The sequence below is a fragment of the Urtica dioica genome, chromosome 8 (genome assembly GCF_054948205.1).
Source record: "Urtica dioica subsp. dioica isolate 48M chromosome 8, U.dioica_male_clone48M_v1_H2, whole genome shotgun sequence".
NCBI lineage: Eukaryota > Viridiplantae > Streptophyta > Magnoliopsida > Rosales > Urticaceae > Urtica > Urtica dioica.
The window spans coordinates 28,024,076-28,051,633 of NC_142763.1; the positions used below are offsets into that span (position 1 = coordinate 28,024,076).

The following is a 27,558-nucleotide window of genomic DNA, read 5'->3' on the forward strand; positions in this document are numbered from 1 at the left end:
CAATTTCATAGCTTGGGTGAGGGTTTCAACGCTTGTGTATGGGTTTTTAGAAGCAGATGGTTTCAATGCTTGAGTGGGGGTTTCATGGGTGACCGACCTTGGACGAGATTTACAGGAGAGAGAGAGTGAGAGAGCGACGGAGAGAGAGAGAGAGAGAGAGAGGAAGAGAAAATGTTTCAGACTTAAATATTTGCTCATTAAAACGAGTTGGTGTGGGTTGGTTTGAGATTGTAAGAAAAAATGTAGTTAAGGGTAAAATGGTAGTTGTACAAATGAGTTAGTGGCATTTTTGGCCAAATTATGGTTTTGGTGGAAAATTGGAAAAAGTTATTGTTTTGGTAGTGGATAGGGCAATTTCCCTATTCTAAGTGACTACTAAAGTCTATCATTCATACTTCATATTGATCTATTGCGTTGAATATATATATATATATATATATATATATATATATATATATATATATATATATACATACATATATATATTTTGAAGAAATGGCATTTCCATTCCAGGGCCAGATCGGCCAAAATCGATCTCCGGACAGAGGCTATGACCTCTTCAATCGAGCAAAGACCATACTCTAAAGAACACAAAGCCTATGTGTACACACACAATGCGCCAATGTGTTGAGAATTCTAGGAACCCACACAAAAGACACGAAAAGAAAATGTAGCACGGGAGCTAAACTCGAGTCAAACAAAGGGGTCAAGGACTAATTATTCGGACAGTCTTTCCGTCGAGCCATAACTGTCAAGAATGTTATTGTTATCCCCTACAACTCTGCCTCCATCGCACTAGCTGCTGTGACACGTCCTCGCCACATCCAACTCACTAAAGTAATGACTCCGATCGCCGATGCACTCTCCTTAAAGCTGGTGTCCACATTTATCTTGAGCCTGCCTCGAGCCGATCGCTTCCACCTACCAGCAAAGCTCACCACGACGTTCCGAGTCTCTCCCGTCTACTTCGATTGAGGACGGAGATGGTCTGCACTTTTCACCAGCACGCTCGCCATCGAATTGGTGAACCTGCGGATCCATTTGCAACTCCTTTGGAGATATTGCCTGAATGGTATTTTTTTCCCCGTATTTCAAATACTTCGTACAGTGCCCAATAAATTATTAGGCGTTCTTTTAATGGTTTCCGTCCTACGGGATTATTAACAGTACCCTTTTTGGAAAATGTTAATAAATTCCAAAACCCTTTTCGGCGTCCAATAGCGACAACGGTTTTTTTTATGGGTCGCACCTCTGAATATTCTGTCTTTGCGCAACATCCAGATTTCCTCGTTAAGATTTAGGGATTCAGAGAAAAAGAGAAAGTCTGAATAATGAATTGCATTTAAAGAAATAGAATAGTTTGAGTATATATAACCTTAATACAACAAAAAAAGGAAATAAAGAAAAAGGGAAATAATCCTAAATACAATAATAATAATAATGATTTATATATATATATATATATATATATATATATATATATGCTAATACCTCGATGATAATCCAAGCTCTGATCAAGAACTCCGCGTATTATTTCAAATAGCTATTTTATACAATTTTTCCTTGTATAATTGATGTATTTTGTTGCCGTCGGAAATTAAAATCAAAATATAGCTTAAAAAAGACAGCAACGCTTTTGTTTGTTGATTTGTTCACATTGTTGGTGTTATTTTTGTTCTATTTTGAGTACAGTTTCTGAGTATGATTTGGATTTTTGAGTTAATAGTTTATGAGCGTAGCGTTATTAAGATTTATAGGTGTTATTTATCATTATATTATGTTGTAGTGTATCCGTATACCTCCGTCAATTTTTTTTTATCAGTATGTCGATGATGATATTTCAAAATCAAATAACTATAAAATCATTGATAATTCCATCGTTAACAATCGGTATGTCAATATAATCGAGTATTTTATATTTTATGGGTATTGGTATTTCAATCTGTTGATTAGATATCATTACAAAATGGATAAACTGTTGCAACCCCACATTAGATCTGCCCCATCAGCGTGTACAAGTCGTAATATTATTTTCCCATAACATTTATTCCATGGAAAAATTTAAAAATGACTGAGCTGGCCATAATTTTTCAGGGGTGGGATTTAGAATATGATTAGAAAATCATACCAACTATGAAAAGCTGCGGTGATCAGAAACCTAAACATAAATTAATTATATCTCCAAAGAATCTTCTTCTCTGCTACCTTTTTTAAAAATGTATATATAAAATTATTAGCGAATAGTTTTCAGAGAACTGAAAGATGCTCACTTGCTGCCATTTATCAGAAATATTCATGTGCTTTTGTCACATTTCTTACAGTAAATCCGAATTAAAACTTAAAATAACTACCCTAGTCTTTTTGGCATAAAATAATGTTGTTTTACATGAGTTTTTTTTTTATTATTTTTACTACTGTGATACTCTACGCTATATGCTGTAAAACAAACCAACTCATTAAAATACCACTATTTATATCGTCTGCAACACAGAAAAGTTCATTGCGGTAAGAATCTAATTAGTGCGCTCGAAGAAATACTCTCTTTTTTTTTAACGTACCACAGGGTAGAATTGGTTAAAATTGATAAGTAATAAATATATATTTAACACATATATGCAAAGTTCTTCAAAACTCTAACTCAATTGTCTCGGTCACGATATCATAAGCATCAACCCAAAGAGAAAGGAAAGAAATTACGGTATATATGTAAATCTGATAGTAATTGTTCAATGAGCCGTAACAAGTTGAAAAAAGCAGATTGTGAACGATGACAAACGTGATTGGCGTCTCTACATGCATAAAATTCAAAGTTTGATCACGGGAAATCCCATATACATAATTTCTCAACACCCAAAAAGATTGAAAGTAATAATTATAAAATCCGGATGAGTAACAACTCACATACTTTGGTGCACACACAAAAAAAAAACAAAAAAACAAAAAACATAAAACAAAAACAAAAAAACAACTCACATGCATATGATATATGTCGTCTATCTCATGTGCGAAGCAGGAAAATCACAAACCATAACCTTGTCACGTAGCACCACAAACATTTATTTTCCACTATTATTCTTTTTTTTTTTTTAAATAGAATTTCCATCTCCACACTATCCAATTGTCTTTTAGCTAACCTGGTTGGTCCACACCCACCTCCACTACTACTCAATCATATAACAATATACAACTATTGATATACACATATATATCATATATATGTTATATACATATATGTGTATGTAACACACACACACACTCCTTATTTTCTTTATTCTCTTTCATTTTTTCCATCTCTCTCTCTCTCTCTTTCTCTCTCAGCTTATCTTTTGCAAAAAGCCTCATTGATTTCACCATCATTAATGGCTTCCTTTTGGCCAGTACTTCTAATTCTAGTACTACTACAAATCCTCTCATCACATTTCGCATTGTCTCATAATAATGATATCATCATCAAAGTGTCGACCATATCAGCAGCTCCGGCGGTGCTTCCGGGTCCGCCGGCGTACGACCCCTCGCCGGCTATCTCGCCGGACATCGCGCCGCTGTTTCCTACTCCGGCGAAAGAGCCACCGCTCTCGCCGGAGGAATCGTCTCTCCCGACGATCCCGTCGAGCCCGAGCCCGCCGAACCCGGACGCCAGCGTGGCACTGGGCCCCGGGGCGGCTTTCCCGCCTTTTTCCGGCTCGCTGAGATCGGCGGCGTTTGAGCCCCACGCCGGTGGAGACGCGTGGGTGAGCTCCGTCGTCGTTGCCGCCGCGGCGGGAATGTGGATTATTGGGATTGGCTTCTGAGAGAGTGTGAGTGGTTTGTTTTTTATTTTCAACGGCTTCAATTGATTATTATGTGTAAGTGGTTTTTTTGGTAGAGCATGAGTTGGTTAGTCTGTGTGGTTGTTCGGTTCTGTGTGTTTTTTAGTAGGTACATTTGATAAAGGGTAATGGATGATTGAAATTCTTGAAAATAAACGTCACAGTAAATAAAAGAAGAAAAAAAAATGTTCTTTTAAAGAAATATATATTACATATATATATGGTACAATTTGGTATTTTCTCTTGTATAAAGTTTGGTCATTTTGTTGTTGAGACTTGAGACTTAGTAGAAGAGACTGGCAATTGGCAAAGGCTTTTTCACAAAAGTAATTTTTATTATAAATAAAAGGTGTTGTGGGGAGGCCAATGAACAGAGAGATTATTGGAGGTTTCTTTTTGCTATCTGTTTCACAAGAATCTTTTTTAATTTATTTATTTTAATTTATCTTCTGTTTGGGAAAATGTACCTCCATCTTCTTTAACCATAGCTTTCAGTGAAATTATCATATTAGAATGAATGTCAATTTCCGTAACACATATGTTTACATATTTACTTAAAAAAAAAGGATTTTCCTTTTGCATTGATTTCAACTTCAAGGCATAGGATCAAGTGGGGGCAAAAACATTACATAAAATCCAACATAAACACAGCTATAATGAATAACAATAAATAATAATAACAAAATGTCTTTAGAGTAAACTAGGTTGTATCTTAAAAAAAGAAAAAACACCTTTTTTTTTCCAATCCCTTCCTAGGTAGCAAGAAGTATATATTTAAAAAATTATAATGTACTGACTGTATAAACACATCAATAAATCTTCTGTCCTAATGTTTTTGTTTCTCTACATATCACCCATAACCACTTCTCTGACCGGTTGCTTCTGATTCTGAGAAGACCCACTGAACCACTTCCCAAAAAGCCCTTCCTTAATCTTGCCAAACTCAAAAGAGGTCTTCTTCGGAACAACCTCTTTAACTTTCCCGCCAAGCTTCCTCAGCGCCACATTCTCTTGCTTGAGCATGTCCACGGCCAAACTCAGATGTCGAATCGCCTCTCTCTTCTCCTCGTCTTTCCGCTCCAACTCTTCCTTATAAGCCCTGTTCTCTTCCCTCAGCCTCCTCAGCTCGTCCTCGCTCGAGGGTCGGGCTAGTTTCGTAATTTCGCGACGGTGATATTCCGGGGTGACACACTCTTCGGGGTCGTCGACCTCAGACTCAGCAGACTCGTCACAGACCTCGGAGAGACAGTCGTAGCTTCGGAACGTAGAGACGCTCGGAGACTTCTCGAGCTGATGATGATGATGATACTTGGTCGCGGAGAACGGGGAAGATAGGGTTGTGAGGACGCGGGTCCCGCCAGATTCAGCCTTGGCTTGGTCGTGTTTCTCGGCCAAAGACTTGTGGCTTCGGTAAAACTCTTCGACCATGCTGATCAGCTCGGGCCGCTTCTTGTAGTACATTTCGGCTCTCTGAGCAAACGAATCCGCATCCGCTTCGATCAGTTTCAGCATCGCCTCGGTCTTGTGGTCCAACTCTGATCAAATCAATAAAAAAAAAATAATAATAAATAAATAAATAAATAACCATGAATGAAGAAGAACCAAACGAAACATGTAGGCCAAACTTCAATTTCCGAAGTTACTAAAGTCAATATATATTAGAAAAGCTGTGACAAAACAGAGACTCAATAGCGATAGCTCATCCCTCTTACACTATATAACACGCCTTAACTAAATTCCAACGGGTCCGAATTACCGTTATGAAGAGTTATAAATGTTTCATTTAAAGGTTTTTGGAAGATCATCCTATAGTAATAAAAGGAAACAGTAAAACAAGTTGACATTTTTTTTTAGTGAGGGGACCACCAAGCAAGCATCATAATTACCAAGAACTAGTTTCACTCCATACAATCATCACATAAATCTTGTGTCACAAAGCTAGTGAAGATCTCAGGCTCACTTTGTCTATAATCCCTACTTTTCAATCATCATGTCATTACCTCTATATAATCCTTTTTGGATCATTAAATACCTCCCAAGCTACCGAAATAACCACACCCATTTTTTCTTATATAATATAGGATAAACGATATACAAAGCCCTTATAGACAAACTTCTCACTAGCAGTGACCACCCGATTTTTTAAACCACCAATTGTTTTATATTCAGTCCAGTCTGGTCCGGTTTTTTTAAACTGGACTAAAATGGTCTGGTCCGGTTTCAAAATTTGAGACCACTATTTATAACCAATCCGGACTAGCCCCAAATTTAAAGGTTTTTTTTTATACTTTTTCATAATCTTAAGGCAATTTAACCTACTGATTTGGGTTGGACATTTAAAGCTCTTATTAAAATTGTAAAAAAAAAATATAAAAAAAAAATCATTTTTCTCAAAACGTTTAAACTAGTCCAAACCGGACCGGTTTGGTCTAAACTAGTTTGGATCGATTTTGTTTATTTTCTTAAACGATTCGGTCGAGTCTAAAAAGTTTCAAACAATTTAAAACAGTCAAGTTCAATTTGGAGACCAGTTTTAAATCGGACCAAACCATGCACAACTCTCTAGTGGCATTTTATATGTGGGCACCTTTAGAGAGAGGTTAAAACCCAGTAAACCCCCACAATATCAAACACTCTCCGATAAGTAATCTATTTTAGCCCACAAACTATCTACTAATTATTATGAATATTATATTCTCAAGATCCTAGCAGATTAGTAACACAACAAGAGCAGTTTGGAGATAAAGATATCAAGAGTACTAATGAGACAACAACAGTGGATATATCCTTTCCTATTCGTCCACAAGGTGTTTGATCCTATACACACATGGTATGGGAAAGGTCTCTTTTTCAGGCTGATGTGTCCCAAACCTTCACTTCCTTTTTATTTTCTCTCTTTTTTTCCCCTTTTAGCTCGGATGTGTAAAAACTAAAAAGACAAATGGTCCCAATTTTATGTTCTGCATAACTAATTCAGAGAACATGTCTATTTACTTTACACCTAACTTGAACCATATAAACTCCACAGGGCCTAAAAAACGTTTTCAAAGAAGTAATAATCTAAACTTCCCAACGACTTTCTTCTCAAAAAAAAAAAAAAAAAAAGCTTCCTGATGACTTTTATTCGTCAAAACTCTCAACTTTTTTCAGCTAATCAGAGGTATCAATAATTTGGAGACAACTAATTTTACTTCCATGGCTCAGTAACAATAAAATAAATCAAAATTACCCATATACAATTTTCACTTTATTTTACAGTAATTGACAACCAAAATCGGACTTCCGGTCAAATCAAATTGTAACCTCAAAACATAAAAAAAATTAAATAAATAAAAAGTGTTGAAATTCAATAGTCAATTCAAGTAATAATGCCTATCGCTAATTTCACACTCCATAAAGTCCATGTGAGTCCCATCATATCCAATTCTTTTTACATATATCAGAAAACGATCTCACTGTTCCAGCCCAAAATAAAAATTGTACCCGTTGGACCAAAAGAGAAAGTAGATAAGACCCTAAAAGCGCATCCAACGGTCCAATAACAGGAATAAACAAAAAATCTCACTCTAAAACAACTCTTGACAAAAAAAAAACCGAAACTGGCCAACACAAAGCTATAATAGACGATTAAGAGAATAAAAATAATAATAAACACAAATGATAATACCTGCTAGAGTGGATTGAAGCCATGGAGAGCGTATAGAGGTTGATTTGCTTTGATTATCAAACCACCACAAATGAGGCGATTGCTTCTTCACAATCATTCCCACCATTTTTCTTATCTTCTTCTTCTGATCCTTATACCTATCAATTTGCACTTTAAAGCCGAATATATATTGTGTGTGTGTATAGCACATAAATACAACATTCACCGCTTGGGTTTAGTAATCTAAAATAGCACTCGTCAAGATTTACATCGCCACTTCCTAAAAAGTTCCCGTAGTTATCTACAACACTTGAACACTAATCCCAATAAAAAAAAAAAAAAAAAGTTGCAAAGACGATATTAGCCCTAGTCTTATATGGAAAAAAATCGGTGTCAGTTGGGTAATATTTTCAAACGACGATTTCTGAGAGGGAAACACCATTTTTTGAAGTGAACACGGAAAAATCGTTTCGTTTCTGTTCCCTCTCCTCATTTATAAAAATTACCAAGTTACCCCTCTCTTCCCACTAAGGAAGGAAAACGAAACCGCTTGAAACGCGGAGTATTTATGATACAATCTCAGAGAAGAAGGAAAAATATAAAACTAAATCAGAGTAATAAACCAATATTGATATAGAAAATCTCGAAACGCGTTGTGAGATAGATACCTGGTTCAATTTGGATTTCGTCTTCAAAGAACGCCAATGCCACTTCTCTCTCTCTCTCTCTCTCTCTCTCTCTCTCTCTCTCTCTCTCTCTCTCTCTCTCTCTCTCTCTCTCTCTCTCTCTCTCTCTCTCTCTCTCTATCTATCTGAATTTTGGCTGCTCTGGTGGAGTGAGGGTTTTGCAGAGTGACGGACTTATTGGAGTTATGAAGCACTTACTTCATTATAGTGATTTTGTCTTCTTTGACTGTTAGGATATTGGCCAATAGTATCTCTCCACGTGCACTAAATGCCGATAAGTCGCTCTACACAAGGCTTAAAATATGGAAATAGTGGAAAAATGAAATATGGAGAGACTATATATATTTGTATTTTTATAGAATGTTTTTGGGGGGTCGAATTTGTATAAGTTTACGGTCAAGCCCAGACTAGGAATGCTTAATTACTCACCGGCTCGCGTTGATTTTGCCCTTGGGTTTGATGAAATACGGTCAAACGTGGAAGGGTAGTTTTGGAAAGAAATCATTAATGAGAAGTAAAAAAAATAAAGTGTATAATATGAGATTTGTTGGGGGAGCGTACACAAGGAAAAGGAAAAATAAATAAATAAAGCGAGACTCCAACGGACACTTTGTTCCTTTTTTTTTTCCTTCTCTTTTTTTTGCTTCATAGACGCTTTGTTCATCTTCATCCATACTTCATGCGTGAACTATATAATATATTCTTATTAATATTGGCTACAGAAATAAGAGTATTAAAGCAAAATTATAATAATAATAATAATAAGATTATGGTCATTAAAATACTGTGTACATAATCTCCATTCTCGGGGCTAATTATGAAATGACCAGTTTAAGTTCAATTAAGGAGTTTAAGGGCAATCTGGTTAAAAAGAAGAGACCAGAACCCCATTTGCCTAAACATAGGGACCAACCAAACAACTAAATCAACAAAATAGAAAATGTGTTGATGATGGCAATTGTGACACAAGTCGTTACACAAGCGCTTAGCTCATAGATCGAATGTTCGCCTATAGCGAGTTGTCCAATATCTCAAATTAACGAATATGACGGTGGAGGCGCTAGGAATTCTCGATTTTGGTGACCTTAAGGAGGCGGTGTTCAACTTCAAAATCTGCCAACGATGGTGGTCGTTTGTTAATGAGGTTGTTGGTTTGGAAAAAAAAAATAGAAGCGAAAGATCCTTCATCCAAAGTGAAGTATAATGTGATGAGCTCTAAGGAAAATGGGGTTCATGACTTGTAATTTTTTTTTTTTTTTTTTAGTTAAAAAACACTTTAAGCTTGTGTTCTTTTGTTCTTCTCCAAATGATGTTTAAGCGCTTGCTACTAAAATTTTAACAAAATTTCAACTTTAAGGCAACTAAAAACTCTCATTCACGCCATTTATAAAGGAGCATTGTATTGAGAATAAAGAAAGTGGGAGAAGCTGAAAATATGGCTAATTTTGAACTTTTTTTTTTGGCGCCATTTTTTTTATAAACATTTTGAGAAGAAGTGGCTGAACTTCGATAACAGGGATGTTAAGTCTTTATATTGTATGTGCATTATATGAACCAAAACATGATTAACGTTAGAAGTGTCTCGATCCATGCCGGTTCAGGGCATTTATTTCAAGCCCAAGAGAGACCGGACTTGGGCCCGGTCCAAACTCTTTTATTATGCATATTCATAACCAAATCTTCAATTCTTAGACCAAGGGTTGGGCTTAGACTTAAAAATGACTTAAATCGGGCTTCAAAAAAATACAAACTCAAAGTCTAAAAAAAATATTAAACAAATAAAATTTATTTGAAGTATGAAATTTTTTAAATAATTTATCTGGTATTGTCCGTGATTTTCCCTTGCTCACCAAATGTTGCAATTCTGTGTGGTTTTGTTGCGAGTTTTGTGGTTTAAATGTAGCGACTTTTGGCAGTATTTTTTTTAAGGAATCGATATGTCGATTGACCGAGTACCTATCGACAAAAAATGACAAAAGGCTTAAAATACCTTCCGATGACTGCACATACTCCATCGACAATTTTTTTTGGGACGATTTTTGCCAATATATATAAGGAGCTTGAGTAGACTAATCAATCAGAAACATAAAATTGTCAAAATAGCCAATGATTGGTTCATTTGGCGAAATAGTCAATAAACCACATTAACTCACTTGATAAAAAAAAAATACCCTTCATCAAATATAAATTAATCAACAAAAATAAAATAAATAAATGAAAAGCTTTACAATAAATAACTCTTCAATTAATAGATTAAAAAATTATCTAAAAATATTACGAGATTTTCAGTGTCGATCTTCACCGCCGAGTCAACTTGCCATCCGTCTCGAGCTGCCAATTCTCCGACCGAAGACACGGAGCCGCCAGTTCTCTCACAAATAAACCAAAATTAATATGAATAAACCGAAATAAATATAAATAAATCGAAATCACATGTATATTAACACAAATAAACCAGATTTACCAAAAAAAACACACACACACACACACAAATATACCAATCCGATTGTGGAATTCCAAGACGGTCATGTGGAGGACCGACCCGCTGAAATTGATGCCTTGATGGATGATATCCGAAACCTCATTGGCCTGGATTGTTCAATCTCCATGGTCCACGATCTTGTCATTGAATCATCATCAACCAACCTCAAACATCGCGTCTATGATTCGTTGATTGACGGTCTTTGCACCGCCGAACAGCCCGTAGCCGAGGCCTTGATGGAGGTGATCCCCAGTCTCCTCGTATAAGCCCCGGCCCCACAGGTCGGCCTTGTAAAGGATTTTCCTCTCTAACCGACCGAGAAGTCGGATATGGATAGGTCGCGAAAAGAGGCAGTGACGCAAGCCGGCCTTCGTCCTCGCCCGGTGCTCGTTGAACTGGTTCGGACCTCGTCGGGGAAGACTCAGGCAGAGAAGACGCCGTCGAGTCTGGATAGGACCGTACATCGTCGAGTAGGACCACCGGCGCCAGATTAATGAGTGTGAATCACTCATATAAAATCTCACCCTTTTAAACAAAAATCAACGCTAGTCATAGGTATATTTGATAGTTTTTGGTAGTTTTTAGTAATTTTCATATCCAAGAGAGTAGGAAGGTTTTGGTGCGAAAACGAGCAAAAGTGGAGCAAAAAAGGGCAAGAAACGACTCCAGGAATCTAAAGTCAAAGTTGGAAAAGAAGTCAGCGCAACCTCGCGCGTCACGCAAGTTTCAGGACGCGACGCGTTGGAAGGTTCAACAGAGCACGATGCGTGAAAGACTTACACGTATCAATTCAAGCAATCAACAAATACAGAGTATATCGTGATGGCCACGCAGACGAGGGCGCGGCGCGAGCAACATCCAGACGACGCACATAAGACCTTGTGCGACGCGCAAGGTAACGGACCATATTTTTAAAGATCTTGGATTTGAACTAATCTTGACCTTTGGATCCCATCTAATGGTGGGGAATGTTCCGAAATTATGGAATCCAATGCCATAAGCTCTTAATCAGGTCCAAATACATCACAACTTTACTCATTATTGAAAATATCAAGTTTTGGAGAGTCTAGAGAGCCATTGAAGGAGAAAAAGCTTGAGATTGAAGAAGAAGAAGAAGAAGTGATAGCCTCATCTACTATCTACCTCTATTGTTGTTGCTTTTACTTGCTCTCTAAGATTCTAGTTAATTTTTGGTATTTTTGGATATTGATACTTGATTTGAGATTTGATTTGAGTTTAGTTTTATTTTTCTTAATTGAGAAGTCTTTCTTCTTATTTGTTTTGTCGATTACTCTTATGTTTATGTTGATTTGCTTGTTTTCAATTATGAGTAGCTAAATCTTGAGTAAGGATATACTCATAATTGGTGAATGGGTGTGTGTGCTCATGGCTTAGGATAGAATTCTTCTTCAAGTTAGAAAACTCAAAGAGGAATTCCATGAGTTGGGGTGTATTTCATTCTCCTGGTTAGTTTATCTACGTAATTAATGAGTGTTGTTCCATGTTTTGAGACTGGGAGGTAAAAGATATGAGAGATCTATCCAATCCTTCATTAGTCCATCTATATTTATAGAAAGACTAAAGGAGTGGTGTAGTCGTTTGAGCCTTGGTCTTAGTACGCTAGGTTGTTTTAATAGAGCCCCAACAGAGAGGTGTAAGCTCGTCACTCTAACAGGTCCCTAGCAACTCGGGCGATGTTAGCAGATAAAATCGAGAGGTGAGATTAGAACCATTAGCTTTTCTTTTTTACATTTGATCTCAATAGCCAATCACACCTTGAAACCAACGAAGTCGTGTCCCTCATCTTTTAATATTAATTAAATCTCGCTTTTATTTTTGCTTGTTTGACACTCTTGAAATCCAACATTTGCAAACCCCTCATCCTTTTACTTTTTGTTTGAAAATCCGTTGATAATAGAAATTGACAAAGTCTAGAATTCGAGCTATATAGTCCTCGTGGATCGATAGTCGTGCTAAGATCACTTTATTACTTGATGACATTCATGCACTTGCGATTGTGTGTGTTGAGAGAAGAATCCACGTTGGTCACAGTTCTGAAGGGCAAGGGACCTGCGGTTCGTCTCCATCCTACGAACCCAGGACGAATGACATTCCTGGGCGAGGAACGCCGAAAGAAGGGAGCAACACCGGATTTGGTAGACACGACCACAACGGGTTGGGGAAATGCACCATTTCGTCGCGTGCAGATCTAGAGGAAATGGGTGCCGTCGCGCTCGAGGAAGATCGACCCGAGTCGCGCGGGATGGAGACAGTAGCTGTGATATTGTTTCGTCGCAATTCTGGGAGAGTTAAAGTCGTTGGAGAGAGAGAAAGAATAAGTGAGAACTGACTATTTAATTGGTTATTTAATTGAATACCACTCTTTCTCCAAATATATTCCAATTGCAGTATGCGTTTAAATCATGACAATAATTATAATTATTTGATAGATCACCGATTTTAAACAGTAAAGGGAGAAATCAAAAGCAAAAAATTTGTTTAATTGCCACATCATCAAAATTGGTTATCATGCTTAAAATCTTAAAACGTTGGATGTTTTGCAATATTAACGTTTGAAGTTAACTAGTCCGTGTAATTACACTAATTATATCAAAACTAATTTCATATTTTCAGGTTACTCGTGGTAACATTTTACTAAGCGGCAATTGTTACTTGTATACTTTGCGGTAACCAATAATATATCATGAATAGTTAACGTTCACCAATAAAATTAGAGTTGTGACGCGATAGTCGTAAGTAAGCAGTATCTCAATCTTTTATCTTAATCATTAAGATTTACACAAAAACAATAAATAAGATAGGGTTATGCATCGAACATCATCCTAAATTTGTTTTGTCAAAAAATATTAAAATGAGGCGCTTATATTTGAAGATTTTATGACAAATTTTTCATAAGATTTGGTATTTTATGATTGTATGACCATCTGGTTATAAAGTCTTCAAAGTTCAAACAAATACAAATCTCCGTTTAAAATTATAACCTTATGATAAAGTAATCATAGTATATTGCATTTTATGATGAAATTTTCATAAAATCATCTTTAAGCTAAAAATTCTGTAATAAAAGTTGCAGAATATTGCATTTTATGTCCAAGTTTGTCACTCACTCGGTAAGACTCTCACACCAATTAACTAGATAGGGGCCAAAAGATCCCGAATCCGACAAGAAAAACACCAAAGCCGATAAAGTTGATTCTTTTATAGGTAAAACGACCCATCTATATATCTCCCTCTCTAATTAACAAACTCCCTCTTTTCTTCTCTTCTCAACTCCCTCACCCACATTTCAACCTTCCATCAAAACCCGAACCCCACACACGATCTTTCACTTTACCCTTTTCTCTGCCTCTCTCTCTCTCTCTTCATGCATTTTTCCAATTCTCACTTCACAATTTCACTTAGCTTCTCCCCAGATCCGATGGGTCTCCCCTAAAGAAGAGGCTTTTTTTTCTCTCTCGGAGACTCGCCGGGATGTCGCTGAAGAGCGTGATCCAGGGGATGAGAGACGAGATCGGAAGCATATCCCGAAAAGGCTTCGATGTCAAGTTCGGGCGATCCAGGTCTAACCGCGTGGTTCAGGAAACCTTCGCCGTCTCCGGCGCCGGCGACGCCATGAGGCAGAGCTGCTGGGCGAATATGCCGCCGGAGCTTCTGAGAGACGTTCTCATGAGGATCGAGGCGTCGGAGGAAGCCTGGCCTCCTCGCCGGAACGTCGTCGCTTGCGCCGGAGTCTGCCGGAACTGGCGCGAGATTCTCAAGGAAATCGTCGGATCGCCGGAGCTCTCCGGGAAGCTCACATTCCCGATCTCGCTCAAGCAGGTTATTTTTTTCGTTCACTCGCTAGTTAATTTAAATAAAATTGATTTTTTTTTTTTTATAATGCTTTCACAGCCTGGTCCGAGGGATTCGGTTCTTCAGTGCTATATAAAGAGGAATCGGAGCAACCAGACTTATTATCTTTACCTTGGCATAAATCAAGGTATTACCTTTATTCCTTTTTCTTGCTTGAACTAAGTCACTAACTACATTGTATTGGCGGTTTGTTTTTATTAAAAATATAAATAAAATAAAATAAAACCTAATTTCCAGCTTCAACCGACGACGGAAAATTCCTTCTGGCGGCCCGGAAATGCAGACGCCCCACTTGCACAGACTACATCATCTCCCTGAACTCCGATGACGTGTCCAAAGGAAGCAATACTTTCGTCGGGAAGTTGAGGTATTCGATTCAATAACAACACTACTAGGATGCCCATTTTCATGTTTTTATTTTATTTTTGGGTGCTTAATATGTGCTCTGTGATGTCTGTCATTTGGCAGATCAAACTTCCTCGGAACCAAGTTCACGATCTACGACACCCAACCCCCGACCACCACCGCCCAAGCCGGGGGACCGAAATTTGCGAAATCCCGCTCCACGAGGCTCGCGAACCTCAAGCAAGTCTCCCCGAGAATTCCCACCGGAAACTACCCCGTCGCCCACATCTCCTACGAGCTTAATGTCTTGGGTTCCAGGTGCGTGTAAAAAGTCTCAACACTCTCACTACATCGACACGGGAATAACCCCTTTCCCAATCAAATTCTCACGCCAAATTAAAAAAAAAAAAAAAAAAAAAAATTGATTAACGGGTGACCTCAAGAATCGATCTAGTGGTAAAGGACTAAACTCGGGGCTAGAAGCCCGGACCTAGGAGATGAAAGTAGTATCATTATCTTTGTCACGTCTTAGCGAGAAAGAAAAAAAAACGGGGGTTTGTTTTGATTAGGGGACCGAGGAGGATGCAATGCGTGATGGACGCGATCCCGGCTCGTGGCGAGTTGGGGCAGGGCAGATTCCCGTCGTTTTTCCGGTCAAAGTCGACGCGGATAGAGAGGTTTGAGGCGGACGGAGGGGTTGTGGTGCTGAGGAACAAGGCCCCGAGGTGGCACGAGCAGCTTCAGTGCTGGTGCCTCAACTTCAACGGCAGAGTCACGGTGGCCTCCGTCAAGAACTTCCAGCTCGTGGCCGACCAAGACACCGTCGTCCTCCAGTTCGGCAAGGTCGGCAAGGACTGCTTCACCATGGATTATCACTACCCCATCTCCGCCTTCCAAGCCTTCGCCATCTGCCTCAGCAGCTTCGACACCAAGATCGCGTGCGAGTGAGTGAAATTCAAAGATGGAGTGAAATCGCATTTAGTGTGCTATCTGGGACATGTAACATTATTTTAGACAAGACTCGTCAAGACGTCATGTTGGCTTCTTGATTGCATTTGCTGGCTGGGTCTACAAGCCATAACCATGTGTAGCTAGTTGCTCTTTTGATCTAAGTAGTATAAAAAAGACTTTGAGAAATGATTGCTTTGTCCTGAAAATGACAAATTAAAGGGCAATATTTCTGTATGGTGTCCGAAAACGTCTCTCTACTGATCTGACCATACAACATGTGGGCCTGTGGGGGTTCATTTTAAAACGGTCTCTCTTTACACAAAATAGTTCTACATCAAACCAGGAGGACCATACATAAAAAGTGCACAACTTGCAAACACAAAAGAGCAGCTAAGATTCTTCTTCATGGAGAGAGAGAGAGAGAGAGAGAGAGAGAGAGAGAGAGCAAAGCAGTGAAACTAATAAACGTGTCTCGGGGCATCAAAACGGAGGTCCACCGGGACCGGGAGGACCAAACCCGCCTCCTCCTCGGGGCCCACCACCACCGAAGCAGTCCTGAAGCATCCAACAACAGCACAAGCAATAAAAGCTGCAAAAAATGAACAACCTTAGTTTACTACGAGAAAAAAAAAATTGCTCTAAAAATAAGTTAGCAGTGTTTAAAGAATCATACCACGACGATACCATGTCGCATAAACCATTGGCGAAGCCACCGAAAAAGCCGCCCGGGCCGGGGAAGAAGCCTGGGCCACCTGGCCCGGGACCCCCACCGGGCCCACCCGGTAACGGGCCCCAACCTCCTCCGGGCCCACCTGGCCCGGGACCCCAACCGGGTCCTGGGCCTCCCGGTCCACCAGGTCCCATTGAGCAACCAAACAGAGTCAAGAAGACTCGAAAGAAAGAACAAATATTTTGCTGGAAGAAGAGTAATCCCTAAAACCGTTCTAATGTGTCTTTGTTTAAAGTTTGAAACAAGAAGAGCAATATATAATTAGGCTCAAAGGAAGCCATGTTGCCGTGCCATAATATCTGAGAGTCAAAAAAGCAGTGACGAGGCTCTACATTTCAGCCATAAACCTAACGGTCAAACCAACCCCATTAGTGACCTAATATTCAAATATTGGTAGATATTGGGTTTGTGCTTTGCAGTTGCACATGTGCTTCGTACTTGGCTCTCTGCGAGTCAAACTCAGACACATTTCACGGGAATCTTTGCTATCTGAACAATATCTTGTGTTTTTTATTTCTCGCTTTCACACCATCACTGACACCATTCAGAACATTAGATACACCTCAGATGCAGTTGTGAATTAAGGCTCAGCGAGCTTGATAATTGCTAATTACTTGTATATCGCCATGTAAAAGTCGGTTTTAATGTCAGTATTAAGGAAAATTCCCAATTTTATAAGAGAAGCCTCAGATTAGCAATTTGTCACATTCTTCCCAGCGTAACAAACAAACCAATGCGCATAAATGACATGTTGTCACACCGCTCCAAAGTCCAAAACTTTATCATCACAAGCTTCCTTGTATTTCAACGATCCCAACGACATTCTTGATTTCTACCCGTTCACACCTTTTAATGGAGAGAGATTTTTTTATCTGATTTTTGGACAACTATTTAATGGTGCAACCGGTTCGATCCAATGCTTCACCAAGTGATCGCACTTGAGTCAAAGGTGTCTTGAACTCAAAGATTCGGGTTACTCTTCACAAATGATAGGAAAACATGTTTGTCCAATGATCTGAAATAAGATGAAACAAAAGTTAACTTGATGAATAGGTTATTTAGCGGCATTGCCTCTGATTACTTTTCCGAAGCTCAACATTAACAGGGTTGTAATATGAATAATATGTGAGGATTTTTAGTGTTTTAAGATGAAATTCTAGTGAAACGTGCTTCAGTAGACCTTCAAAGAACGTTTCGTTACTCAAAGTTCGTTACCACGGGTTATGAGTGGAGGGTCTTATTTATAGACCTCGGGATCCGTGCGAATGAAAAAATCCTCCTCACTTTCGCGTTCCGGGCGGGACCTCGGCGGCCGAAGCTCGCGGGGATGACCGGACAAGACCTCTGGCTGAGGCTTCTGTGAGGAACCCCGGTCGAGACCTGGTTAAGGAGTGCTGGGTAGGACCCCTGTAAGGGACCCGGGCGGGATCTCCGGCCGAGACCTCTGTGAGGGAGCCAGACGGAACCTCCGGCCAAGACCTCTGTGAGAGAGCCGAAAGTGACCTCCGGCCGGAACCTCTACGAGGGATAATTAAGGATAATTATTGGGCTATTTCAAATTCATTTAATTATTTTTGAGGTCTACTAGAATAATTTTTTTTTTAAATACTAGTGACTTTCATGAAAAAAATTATTACAAAAAATTTATTTTACTTTAGCTAAAAAAAATAATCATAACATATAACATTCTGATTAGAAATGATGAGTTAAATTAACAATAATTATTTGTTGGAACTAACCATTCACTTAGCTCATTTTTAAGATTTTAGTCAAAATTATATTTTATTTAAAAAATAGCCCACCAGACTCGTACTAAATTAATTAACTAAAAGAGGACGAGCAACTGGTGGGTTATATTTTCAATAAAATGAAATTTGTGATACTTTTTAAAATGAGGATGAATTATTGGACTACTGGTCTAATTACCCTCTAAATTAAAATATAAAAATAAAATAATTAAATCATAACAATTATATATGCTACATAGAGCGTTAGCCTGGGCACAAACTCATATTACCATCCTGTTTTTGCCTGAACTAGGCACAAGCTCATTCTTTTGGTAAAAAAAAAAATACCCCACTAGTATATATGTGGAGAAATTACAACAACAAAAAAACCTAAATATGTAACATTTCAAAAATAACTGCTATTTTAAATCTTTTAAAAAAAATAGCTGGTTTTCAAACTATAACAGATTATTTTCCTTCTAAATTAAATTATAAACAATAATTAAAGTTAAATAGAGTCCAAAACAATAACCAAGTGTTTTTTTAAAGTTAACATCAAGAAAAGCTACGATTTACAAATTAAAAAAGTTATTCTTGTGATGTGATAAAAGCTTTAAATATGCCATTTCACGATAAATTTAAAAAAAAAAAAAAAAAAAAAAAAAAGCTACTAGATTGAATTTCCACTATAAAGTTAACAAAAAATTAGAAAAATAGCCAACTTAAACCTTTGATATTGCTAAATAGCCAAGGTTTGGTAAATATTATGTAAATAGCCATAAATGATGATGTGGGTTATCATGACAGTGGCTATTTACTTGATATTTACATTTGTAAATATATAAAAATGGTTATTTACCTAATATTTACCAAACCTTGGCTATTTAGCAATTCTCAACGTTTAAGTTGACTATTTTGCTAAATTACCCTAAAGTTAATGTACTTAGATTTCATATTTGATATGTATAGCAGAAGATAGGCCCAAATGTGAGGTTTTAATTTCAAAATGGGATTATACCAATTACCAAAACTATATTCATTTGAAAAAAATCAACAAAATCCATTAATGCAGTAAGTCCAAAACTATGATTATTTATTGATAAATTTGTCGATAAATAATTGTTTTTATCGATAAATATGTCAATAAACAATTGTGTTTATTGACAAACTTAGTCACAATTTTAGAATTAGAAGCAATTAATATCTTTTAAAAAAAAAATTAAATGGTCATAGTTTTTCTATATCAATTTCTAACACCTATCTTAATTTTTTTAGTATTGTGAACGAAAGAAAATAATGATATATAATTGGACACGAAGTAATATGTTGACCCTACCACATGATTTTTAACCAAACCTAAGTTTATAGGTACAATATGATCATTTGTAAAATCTAGAGGAAATTCCATAAATACCTAATATCTCAATTATTTTTTTATTCCTATGTTTGTCCCTTTTTAAGATCCTTATAACTTATAATATATATATATATATATATATATATATATATTTATATATGAAAAATGCGCTAATAAAGAATTATAAATTATTACACGGGTATATATATTTTTTTAATTAGACCTTATCAAACCAAAATAATGTAACATTTTAGAATTTATTTAAAGTATTACATTTTCGAATTAGACACTTTAATCTTGCATTCACGAAGATATGATTACTTTAACGAGATTCACTATAATACAATTGCAGTGCATTACCTTTTATCAAGAATATAGGAGATTGTAGAGAGAGAGAGAGAGAGACGAGAGATGAGTCAAAGACTTCTTGACTGATTTGACTGAATAGCTAACTAATTCTGTTAGCAGAGTATAAATACATTTCTTGAGGCTTTATCTTAGCCGTTCATTCTATCTAGTTGCCATCTAACGGCTTACACTTTAATACGCCCTCTCAAACTAGACGTGGGTAAGCATGTTAAGTTTGGCAGTAAGAAATTTGAACTGAGGTGGATGAAGCGGCTTGGTAAATAAGTCAGCTATTTGTTCCGTGGTTGGCACGTAACAGACCTCTACTATCTTGGCTAGCACCTTCTCTCGAATGAAGTGAGCATCGACTTCTATGTGTTTCGTTCTGGCATGAAACACGGGGTTTGAGGCCAGCGAGGCAGCTCCTTTGTTATCGCACCATATCACCGGGGGACTCGAGTTAAGCTTGACACCTAGCTCATCGAAGAGCATCTTCAGCCAAATGATTTCGCAAGCAGCTATGGACAGAGCTCTGTATTCTGACTCTGTGGAGCTTCTGGAAACGACTTCCTGTTTCTTCGATGTCCAGGAGATGAGATTAGGACCCAAGTAAACACAGATACCACTCGTTGAACGTCGATCATCCAGATTGTTGCCCCAATCAGCATCAGAGTAAGCACTTAGGGTCATTGACCGTGCTGCTGTGAACCTGAGTCCATGGTTTTGTGTACCAGCAAGATACCTGAGCAGCCTTTTGCACGCTATCCAGTGCTTCTCAGTCGGGGCTTGTAAGTACTGACTTAGTTTGTTGACCGTGAGCGCTATGTCTGGCCTTGTCATGGTCAGGTATTGAAGTGAACCAACTGTGCTCCGATAGAGTGACACATGCTCAAATGGCTCTCCATCGTCCTTGCTGAGTTTTGTGCTGGGACACATGGGCGTTGGAGTAGCAGTTGAGTGAGCCATGTTCGTCTTTTTCAGCAACTCTCGCAGATACTTGCACTGAGTCAGGTTGAGGCCTTCTTTGTCCCTGGTAGCTTCAAACCCCAGAAAATAGCTAACAGAGCCTAAGCTCTTCAGCTTAAAAGACCTGTCAAGATCGGAGATGGCCTTGTTGATGAGTGTGGGGTTATTTCCAGTTACAAGAATGTCATCCACATACACTAGGAGATAGATGCATGTGGATTCAGTCTTGTAAATGAAAAAAGAGCTGTCTGATGTTGAGTTCTTGAATCCCCATAGTAGCAGCGTTTTGCTGAGCTGTTCATACCATGCCCTCGGGGCTTGTTTGAGTCCGTACAGCGCCTTGTGAAGCTTGCACACGTGTGTTGGATGCCGTGGGTCTTCATAACCTTCAGGCTGATAGGTGTAGACTTCCTCGTTGAGAACGCCGTTAAGAAAAGCGTTGTTGATGTCCACCTGTTGAATGTCCCACTGGAAAGTCACAGCGAGTGTGAAAATGACTTTGAGCGTTGCCGGCTTTACAACTGGGCTGAAGGTTTCGAAGAAATCAACTCCTGCAGTTTGTTCGAAGCCTCGTGCCACTAGCCGCGCTTTGAGTTTGTTGAGGGAACCATCGGAGTTCTGCTTGACTTTGAAGATCCACTTGTTTGACACGATGTTGGTGGCTTGATCTTCTGGAACAAGTGACCACGTTCCGTTGTCCTGCAAGGCATTAAACTCAACATCCATGGCAGCCTTCCACTGTTTGTTAGACAAAGCTTCACTGACCGATAATGGTTCCTCTATTATACTACTCACTTGTGACTCAACATTAAAAATTTTTGGTTTGGTAATGCCTGCTTTCGACCGGGTGACCATAGTGTGGGTGTTGCTGAGTGGCAAGGGCTGGAGATGAGGAGGTGTATGAGGTGAACTGGTAGTTTGTGACCTAATGGGAAGAATGCTCTGTAGAGGTGAGTTAGGTCTTGGACTTGGTGTAGGGATGAGGTTATGGTTTGTGTGAGTGTGTGTGGATAGTTGTGTGTTAGAAGTATCAGTGGCAGGGCTATGTTGTGTGTCCGGGTTGGTATTTGTGGCATTTGAGGTGTTGTGTAATGGAGAGGTTGGCCGGTGAGGTTGTGACTGTACTTGAGACCATGGAAAAACCAGAGAATGAGATTGTGTTTGACTGTTTGACACACCAGTGGACTGACTGGTTTGAGAAAACAACTCAAGATATGGAAAGTGAGACTCATGAAACACAACAGACCTGGAAATAAAAACTCTACCACTTGAATGAAGACACCTGTAACCACGATGAGAAGGACTGTAGCCTATGAAGACACACAGATCAGATTTGAACCGAAACTTGTTGGAGTTGTACGGTCTCAGAAATGGATAACATGCACTTCCAAACACTTTGAGGAATTTGAAATCAGGCTTTTGGTTGTATAGGAGTTCAAACGGGGTTTTGAGGTTGAGAATGTGGGATGGTACTCTATTTATCGTGTAAACAGCGCTTACGAAAGCATCCCACCAGAAACTATATGGGAGTTTGGCTGTTGATAGGAAGGTCAATCCCATTTCAGTGATGTGCTGATGCTTTCTTTCAGCTTTCCCTTGCTGTTGATGAGTATGTGGACAAGGGTGTCTAAAATCTATTCCAAGGTTAGAGAGGATGGGTAATAAGGGTCGATATTCTCCACCCCAATCGGTTTGAAAGGCTTTTATCTTGGCACTGAATTGTCTCTCAATGTAGGTTATAAATCTGAGAAGAGTGGCTTTTGTTTCTGATTTGGTGTGTAAGGGATAAATCCATGTGTATCTGGTTAGGTCATCCACAAAGTGTATGTAATACCTGTATCCATTTTGAGAAATATCTGGAGAGGGTCCCCAGATATCTGAGTGTACAAGATCAAAAGGTTTTGTTGTGTGAGTTGGAACAGATTTGAAATTGAATTGGTGCATTTTACCAATGACACAGTCAGAGCAAAAAAAATCTTTATTCATTGGCAGATTACAGTTTACAGACTTCAAGACACAATTGACAATATCCTTTGGTACATGTCCTAACCTTCTGTGCCAAATTTGAGCATCAGAGGTGCTAGACCGATTTGACACAGTGTCACACACAAAAGAATTTATACAAGATTCTTGAGAGGACTCAGTTTTTGGTACACTACAAACAGGCTTTGAACAAGACTTTGACAGAGAGACACAAGACTTATCACAAACAGAGAAAAGTTGGCCATCAAGTTTGGTCACAAGAGCATGAAATCTTGGCTTGAGAGAGACTGCGAGCCGAGAGATATCTAGCTGATATAGACCATCTTTAAGAGCTGCAGCCAGCAGAACTCTCATCGAAGCCATGTCCTTGATCAGACATTTATCAGCATAGAATTCAATCAGTACATTATTGTCTTTTGTGAATTGTGAAATACTGAGTAAATTCTTGGTTATGTTGGGGACATGTAAGATGTTTTTCAAAAGCAGGTTACCATGATTTATTTTCAAGGATGAGTCACCAATGTGTAGTATAGGGAGAGAAGATCCATTACCTACGGTGAGTTTGTTTTTGCCCTTGTAGTCCGACTGAGTGGCAATGTTGGAGGCATCAGAGGTGACGTGGTTTGTCGCTCCGCTGTCCAGGTACCATTCTTGGCTGACCTGTTCTTCATTTGTTGTTGCAGCGAATGCTTGAGAGTTCTGTTGTTGCTGAGGCTGTGGAGACGTGTTCTGAGGCTGTGAGGCAACGCCGCTGAAGTGCACGTCAAAACGATGGAAGCATTTTGTGACGAGATGTCCAACTCTACCACAGAGCTGACACACAGGGCGATTGTTGCTGTTGCGACCACCTCTTCCACCTCGATTGCGTCCACGAGCACCACGACCGCCATTTTGCCCCCTTCCACCACGATATGCCAGATTCGCTGATGGATTCGAGTAATTCTCTGAACTCGAGTTCGAATTGAGCGATTCGATTCTCATTTCTTGCGATTGAAGCGCAAATTGAAGTTCAGGAAGAGACGGAGTTTCCGATCTGCTGGTTAGGTTTACCACCACTGACTCGTATTCAGGACTGAGACCTCCGAGAATGTAGAGGATTAGGTCATCGTTCTGGACTGGAGCACCGGCGCAGCTGAGATCGTCTGCGATTGTCTTCATCTTGAGGATGAATTCATTGACGCTGAGATTGCCTTTCTTTGTCGTCTGAAGCGCGAATCGGAGTTGAAGAACTCGAGCCTTCGACGTCGTATGAAAGATCTGGCTCAGCGTTGACCAGACTTCGGCTGAGGTGAGACATCGATTGACGTGACCTAGCATTCCTTCTGAGATGGAGGCGAAGAGCCAACTCAGGAGGAATTGATCGTGTCGAAGCCAGAGCACATACTCTGGATTTGGAATTAGACTCGCACCGCCATTGTTGTCGGTTGTGCTCAGCAGTTGAGACGGACATGCGAGAGTTCCGAGTAGAAATCCTTCGAGTCCATGAGCTCGCGCTGTAGACAGGACTTGTGTGCTCCAGAATTGGAAATTGTTCCGATCGAGTCGGAGACTGAGAGGATTGATGTGTGGGACCACATTCTGGTACAATTTGACTTGATCCGCTAGAGCTTGAAGCCGAGGATCGCTAATTGTTGGTGACGCCGCGGTGTTTTCCGATGACGCCATTGAAAACGCGAATCGATTCAGTCGATGAGCCTTAGCTCTGATACCATATCAAGAATATAGGAGATTGTAGAGAGAGAGAGAGAGAGACGAGAGATGAGTCAAAGACTTCTTGACTGATTTGACTGAATAGCTAACTAATTCTGTTAGCAGAGTATAAATACATTTCTTGAGGCTTTATCTTAGCCGTTCATTCTATCTAGTTGCCATCTAACGGCTTACACTTTAATACCTTTAACATACTCATTATTCTACGTGCCTAGATTGGAATCTCAGTCGCTGGCGTATTCATTGATTTTAACTCGTCTCTAGGTCTTGATGATCTTTTTATTATAGTTGGGTTTCATCCACTTGTCGTTTTTTGGCCCATATAACAATATTTAACTGACGTGGCAATGTATGAATATTCGAGTGTTTCAGATTATATTATAAGAAAATAGAACAATCGCAATACGCAGTCATTTAATTTTGTGACTTTTAACAATTTCGTGTTTATACTCTAATATTTTAATAATTTGGTCCCTATACTGTGTTTAGTTAGTAATTTCACACTTTAGTCATCTACACCAAAACATTTTTCACAACCCTTGTTTCAGAGTGTTTGTCCTGTTCTTGGGTTCAATTCTGATTCCTGAAATACCATTCACTTCTTACATCTACAAAAAAATAATTTGTTTTCCTCTTAACAAAGACCTAACAATACACTTCGGCCATGAGTCAATCTGACATTCTAATCCTTTATTAGGTGCTTTCAAGTTTCAATGAACAGATTTGCTAATTGAACAACAGCCGTGCACAAAATTTACATGAGACAAAACCATCTTCATAACAAGAGCTTAAGGACCAATTTATTAAACTAAAAATAGTATGAGGAAATAGTTCAAATTTATAACACACACGCACACATATATCGTTTAATTGTGCATAGCTAGACAAGTCTAAAAATTTTCTCCCATGTTTTTTTCTTGTATGTGAAAATTAAATACCAATATTGTATTGAGAAATTTCATTTGGTAGACTTCAAAATTGGGAAAATAGCAATATTAAACATCTTAGTTGAAAAATATTCCAAATTAGACTTTAGACCCAAATTCGAGTAAAAATGTCATTTTAGCCAATTTAACCTCAAATTTTCGATGAATTTCATTTTATTTCGTCTGAGCTCATCGGAACTCATCATAAATTAAATGAGTTTCGATGATTTGGGATCATTTTACCAAAAAAAAAAAAAAAACAAGCATTTAAATGCGAAGTCTTGAATAGCAAAAATAAATGCGAAGTCTTGAATAACAAAAATCGGAACTCATCTAAAGGCCCAAAGTCTTCTTATAACAAAAATAAATAAAAATATTATTAGTTTTGAATTATTAATTTCATGAAAGTCTTCTTATAACAAAAAAACATTTTGGGTAAACTTAAAAATGTTTAAAGTATTATTAGTAAAAATTATAAAAACGTCTTTATTAATTAAAAATGTGTCTTCTCCATTAATAAAAATGTGTCTACTTTATTATTTTCATGAAATTAATAATTTAAAACTTATAATATTTATTTAAAGATGTTTTAAAATTTGAATGCAGATGATTAAAGATATTTTTTTTGGAGAAATAATATTTTTGATTACTGTTTGTATTGATATTTTTATTTGGAATTGACTACTTGAAGTCACTATATAATTAATAATTTGACTTTTTTTAACTAATAATACTTTCATGAAATTATTTTTATGAAATTAGTAATTTGAAACTAATAATACTTTAAACATTTATAAGTTCACCCAATATGTTATTTTTGTTATAAGAAGACTTTTTCATGAAATTAATAATTCAAAACTAATAATACCTTTTGTTATTTTTGTTATAAGAAGATTTTTTTGCGTTTAGATGCGACTTGTCGCATCTGAAGGCCTTTTTTTTTATATATAAAATTAACCCAAGTCATCGGAACTCATCTAATTTCCGGTGAGTCCCGATGAGTTCCGATGAAATTTTTCGAAAATTAGAGGTTAAATTAGCTAAAAGGGATTTTTATCCGAATTTGAGTCAAAAATCTAACTTTGAATATTTTTCAACTATGAGATCTAATTTTGATATTTCTTCGATTTTGAAATCTACAAAATGAAAATTTTCGTTGTAGTTGAGTGCTGTGTGCAGGTCAATGCCTTTATTTTTATTATTATTATTATTATTTTGGTCAGGCAATGCCTATGCCTTCACATTTGTAGTAGCTAAACAACAAAAGTGAACAAAAGAGTGAGATTGAAACAAAGCAAAGTGTCAAAGCGCCTGAGAGGAAGGAAAAATAAAAATAAAAATAAAAACAAAACAAAAAAGCAATCAAACAAGCAGTTTGCGAGCTTGTATCCATTAATTACATGTAAATGGGCCTTCTTCTTCACCTAGGAAAATCCACGTCACTACTGCTGATTTTTGTTTCATGCATAGCATGGCTATAGTATAAATTAATGTCGCTAATTGGTCCCAATTTGGCCAAGAATACTTTCTTTTCCTTTCTCTCTTTCTTCTCAATATTTGGACCTATGGTCCCACTTTTAGGTGGACCCAAATATGGGCTTAAAAACATTAGTCAGTTTGATCCACGAGATTGGAACTGTTGGATTGCTTAAACGGGATGATGGTTTTTATTTTTATTATTTTATTATTATTTCATGCATCAAGGAGGTCTTTTTTTACACCAAAAGTGCCTCTCCTGGTGGGCCAATTTGATACAAAGAGCTCAAAATATACAGATGGATTTCAGATATACTCAAAGCCTTGTGTGTGTGTGTGTGTGTGTGTGTGTATATATATATGTATATGTATATGTGTACAACCCTTAACCATCTTGGTGTGAGAGCTTACCAGCTAGTGGTCCACTTTGGCTAATCATCATCATAGCAAATGATGTTTTCCCATTTACTATTATTTATATTTTTCAATAACAAAATAATAATGATAATGATAGTAATAACTTATTACTAGGGGAAAAAAAAA

At 38.0% G+C, this 27,558-nt stretch overlaps 4 protein-coding genes across 4 annotated transcripts; 2 read left to right on the top strand and 2 right to left on the bottom strand.

The window, feature by feature from the left end:
- Nucleotides 1-3,247: 3,247 nt before the first annotated feature.
- On the top strand, nt 3,248-4,271 carry AGP26 (arabinogalactan protein 26). The gene has a single exon (XM_089623345.1). The coding sequence runs from the start codon at nt 3,360-3,362 to the stop codon at nt 3,789-3,791; it is 432 nt and encodes a 143-aa protein (XP_089479471.1). The 5' UTR covers nt 3,248-3,359; the 3' UTR covers nt 3,792-4,271.
- Nucleotides 4,272-4,441: 170 nt separating this feature from the next.
- LOC149388865 (protein NETWORKED 3C-like) lies at nt 4,442-8,218 on the bottom strand. Its single transcript, XM_089623344.1, has 3 exons — nt 8,124-8,218; nt 7,477-7,613; nt 4,442-5,344 (listed from the first exon to the last, which is right to left on the bottom strand). The coding sequence occupies exons 2-3, from the start codon at nt 7,580-7,582 to the stop codon at nt 4,653-4,655; spliced, it is 798 nt and encodes a 265-aa protein (XP_089479470.1). The 5' UTR covers nt 7,583-7,613; nt 8,124-8,218; the 3' UTR covers nt 4,442-4,652.
- A 5,664-nt stretch (nt 8,219-13,882) lies between these two features.
- On the top strand, nt 13,883-15,795 carry TLP3 (tubby like protein 3). Its single transcript, XM_089622967.1, has 5 exons — nt 13,883-14,463; nt 14,536-14,623; nt 14,734-14,863; nt 14,965-15,159; nt 15,411-15,795. The coding sequence occupies exons 1-5, from the start codon at nt 14,116-14,118 to the stop codon at nt 15,787-15,789; spliced, it is 1,140 nt and encodes a 379-aa protein (XP_089479093.1). The 5' UTR covers nt 13,883-14,115; the 3' UTR covers nt 15,790-15,795.
- Nucleotides 15,796-16,084: 289 nt separating this feature from the next.
- LOC149388867 (uncharacterized) lies at nt 16,085-16,766 on the bottom strand. Its single transcript, XM_089622968.1, has 2 exons — nt 16,466-16,766; nt 16,085-16,381 (listed from the first exon to the last, which is right to left on the bottom strand). Exons 1-2 carry the CDS (start codon nt 16,654-16,656, stop codon nt 16,273-16,275), a joined length of 300 nt encoding a protein of 99 aa, XP_089479094.1. The 5' UTR covers nt 16,657-16,766; the 3' UTR covers nt 16,085-16,272.
- Nucleotides 16,767-27,558: the final 10,792 nt, after the last annotated feature.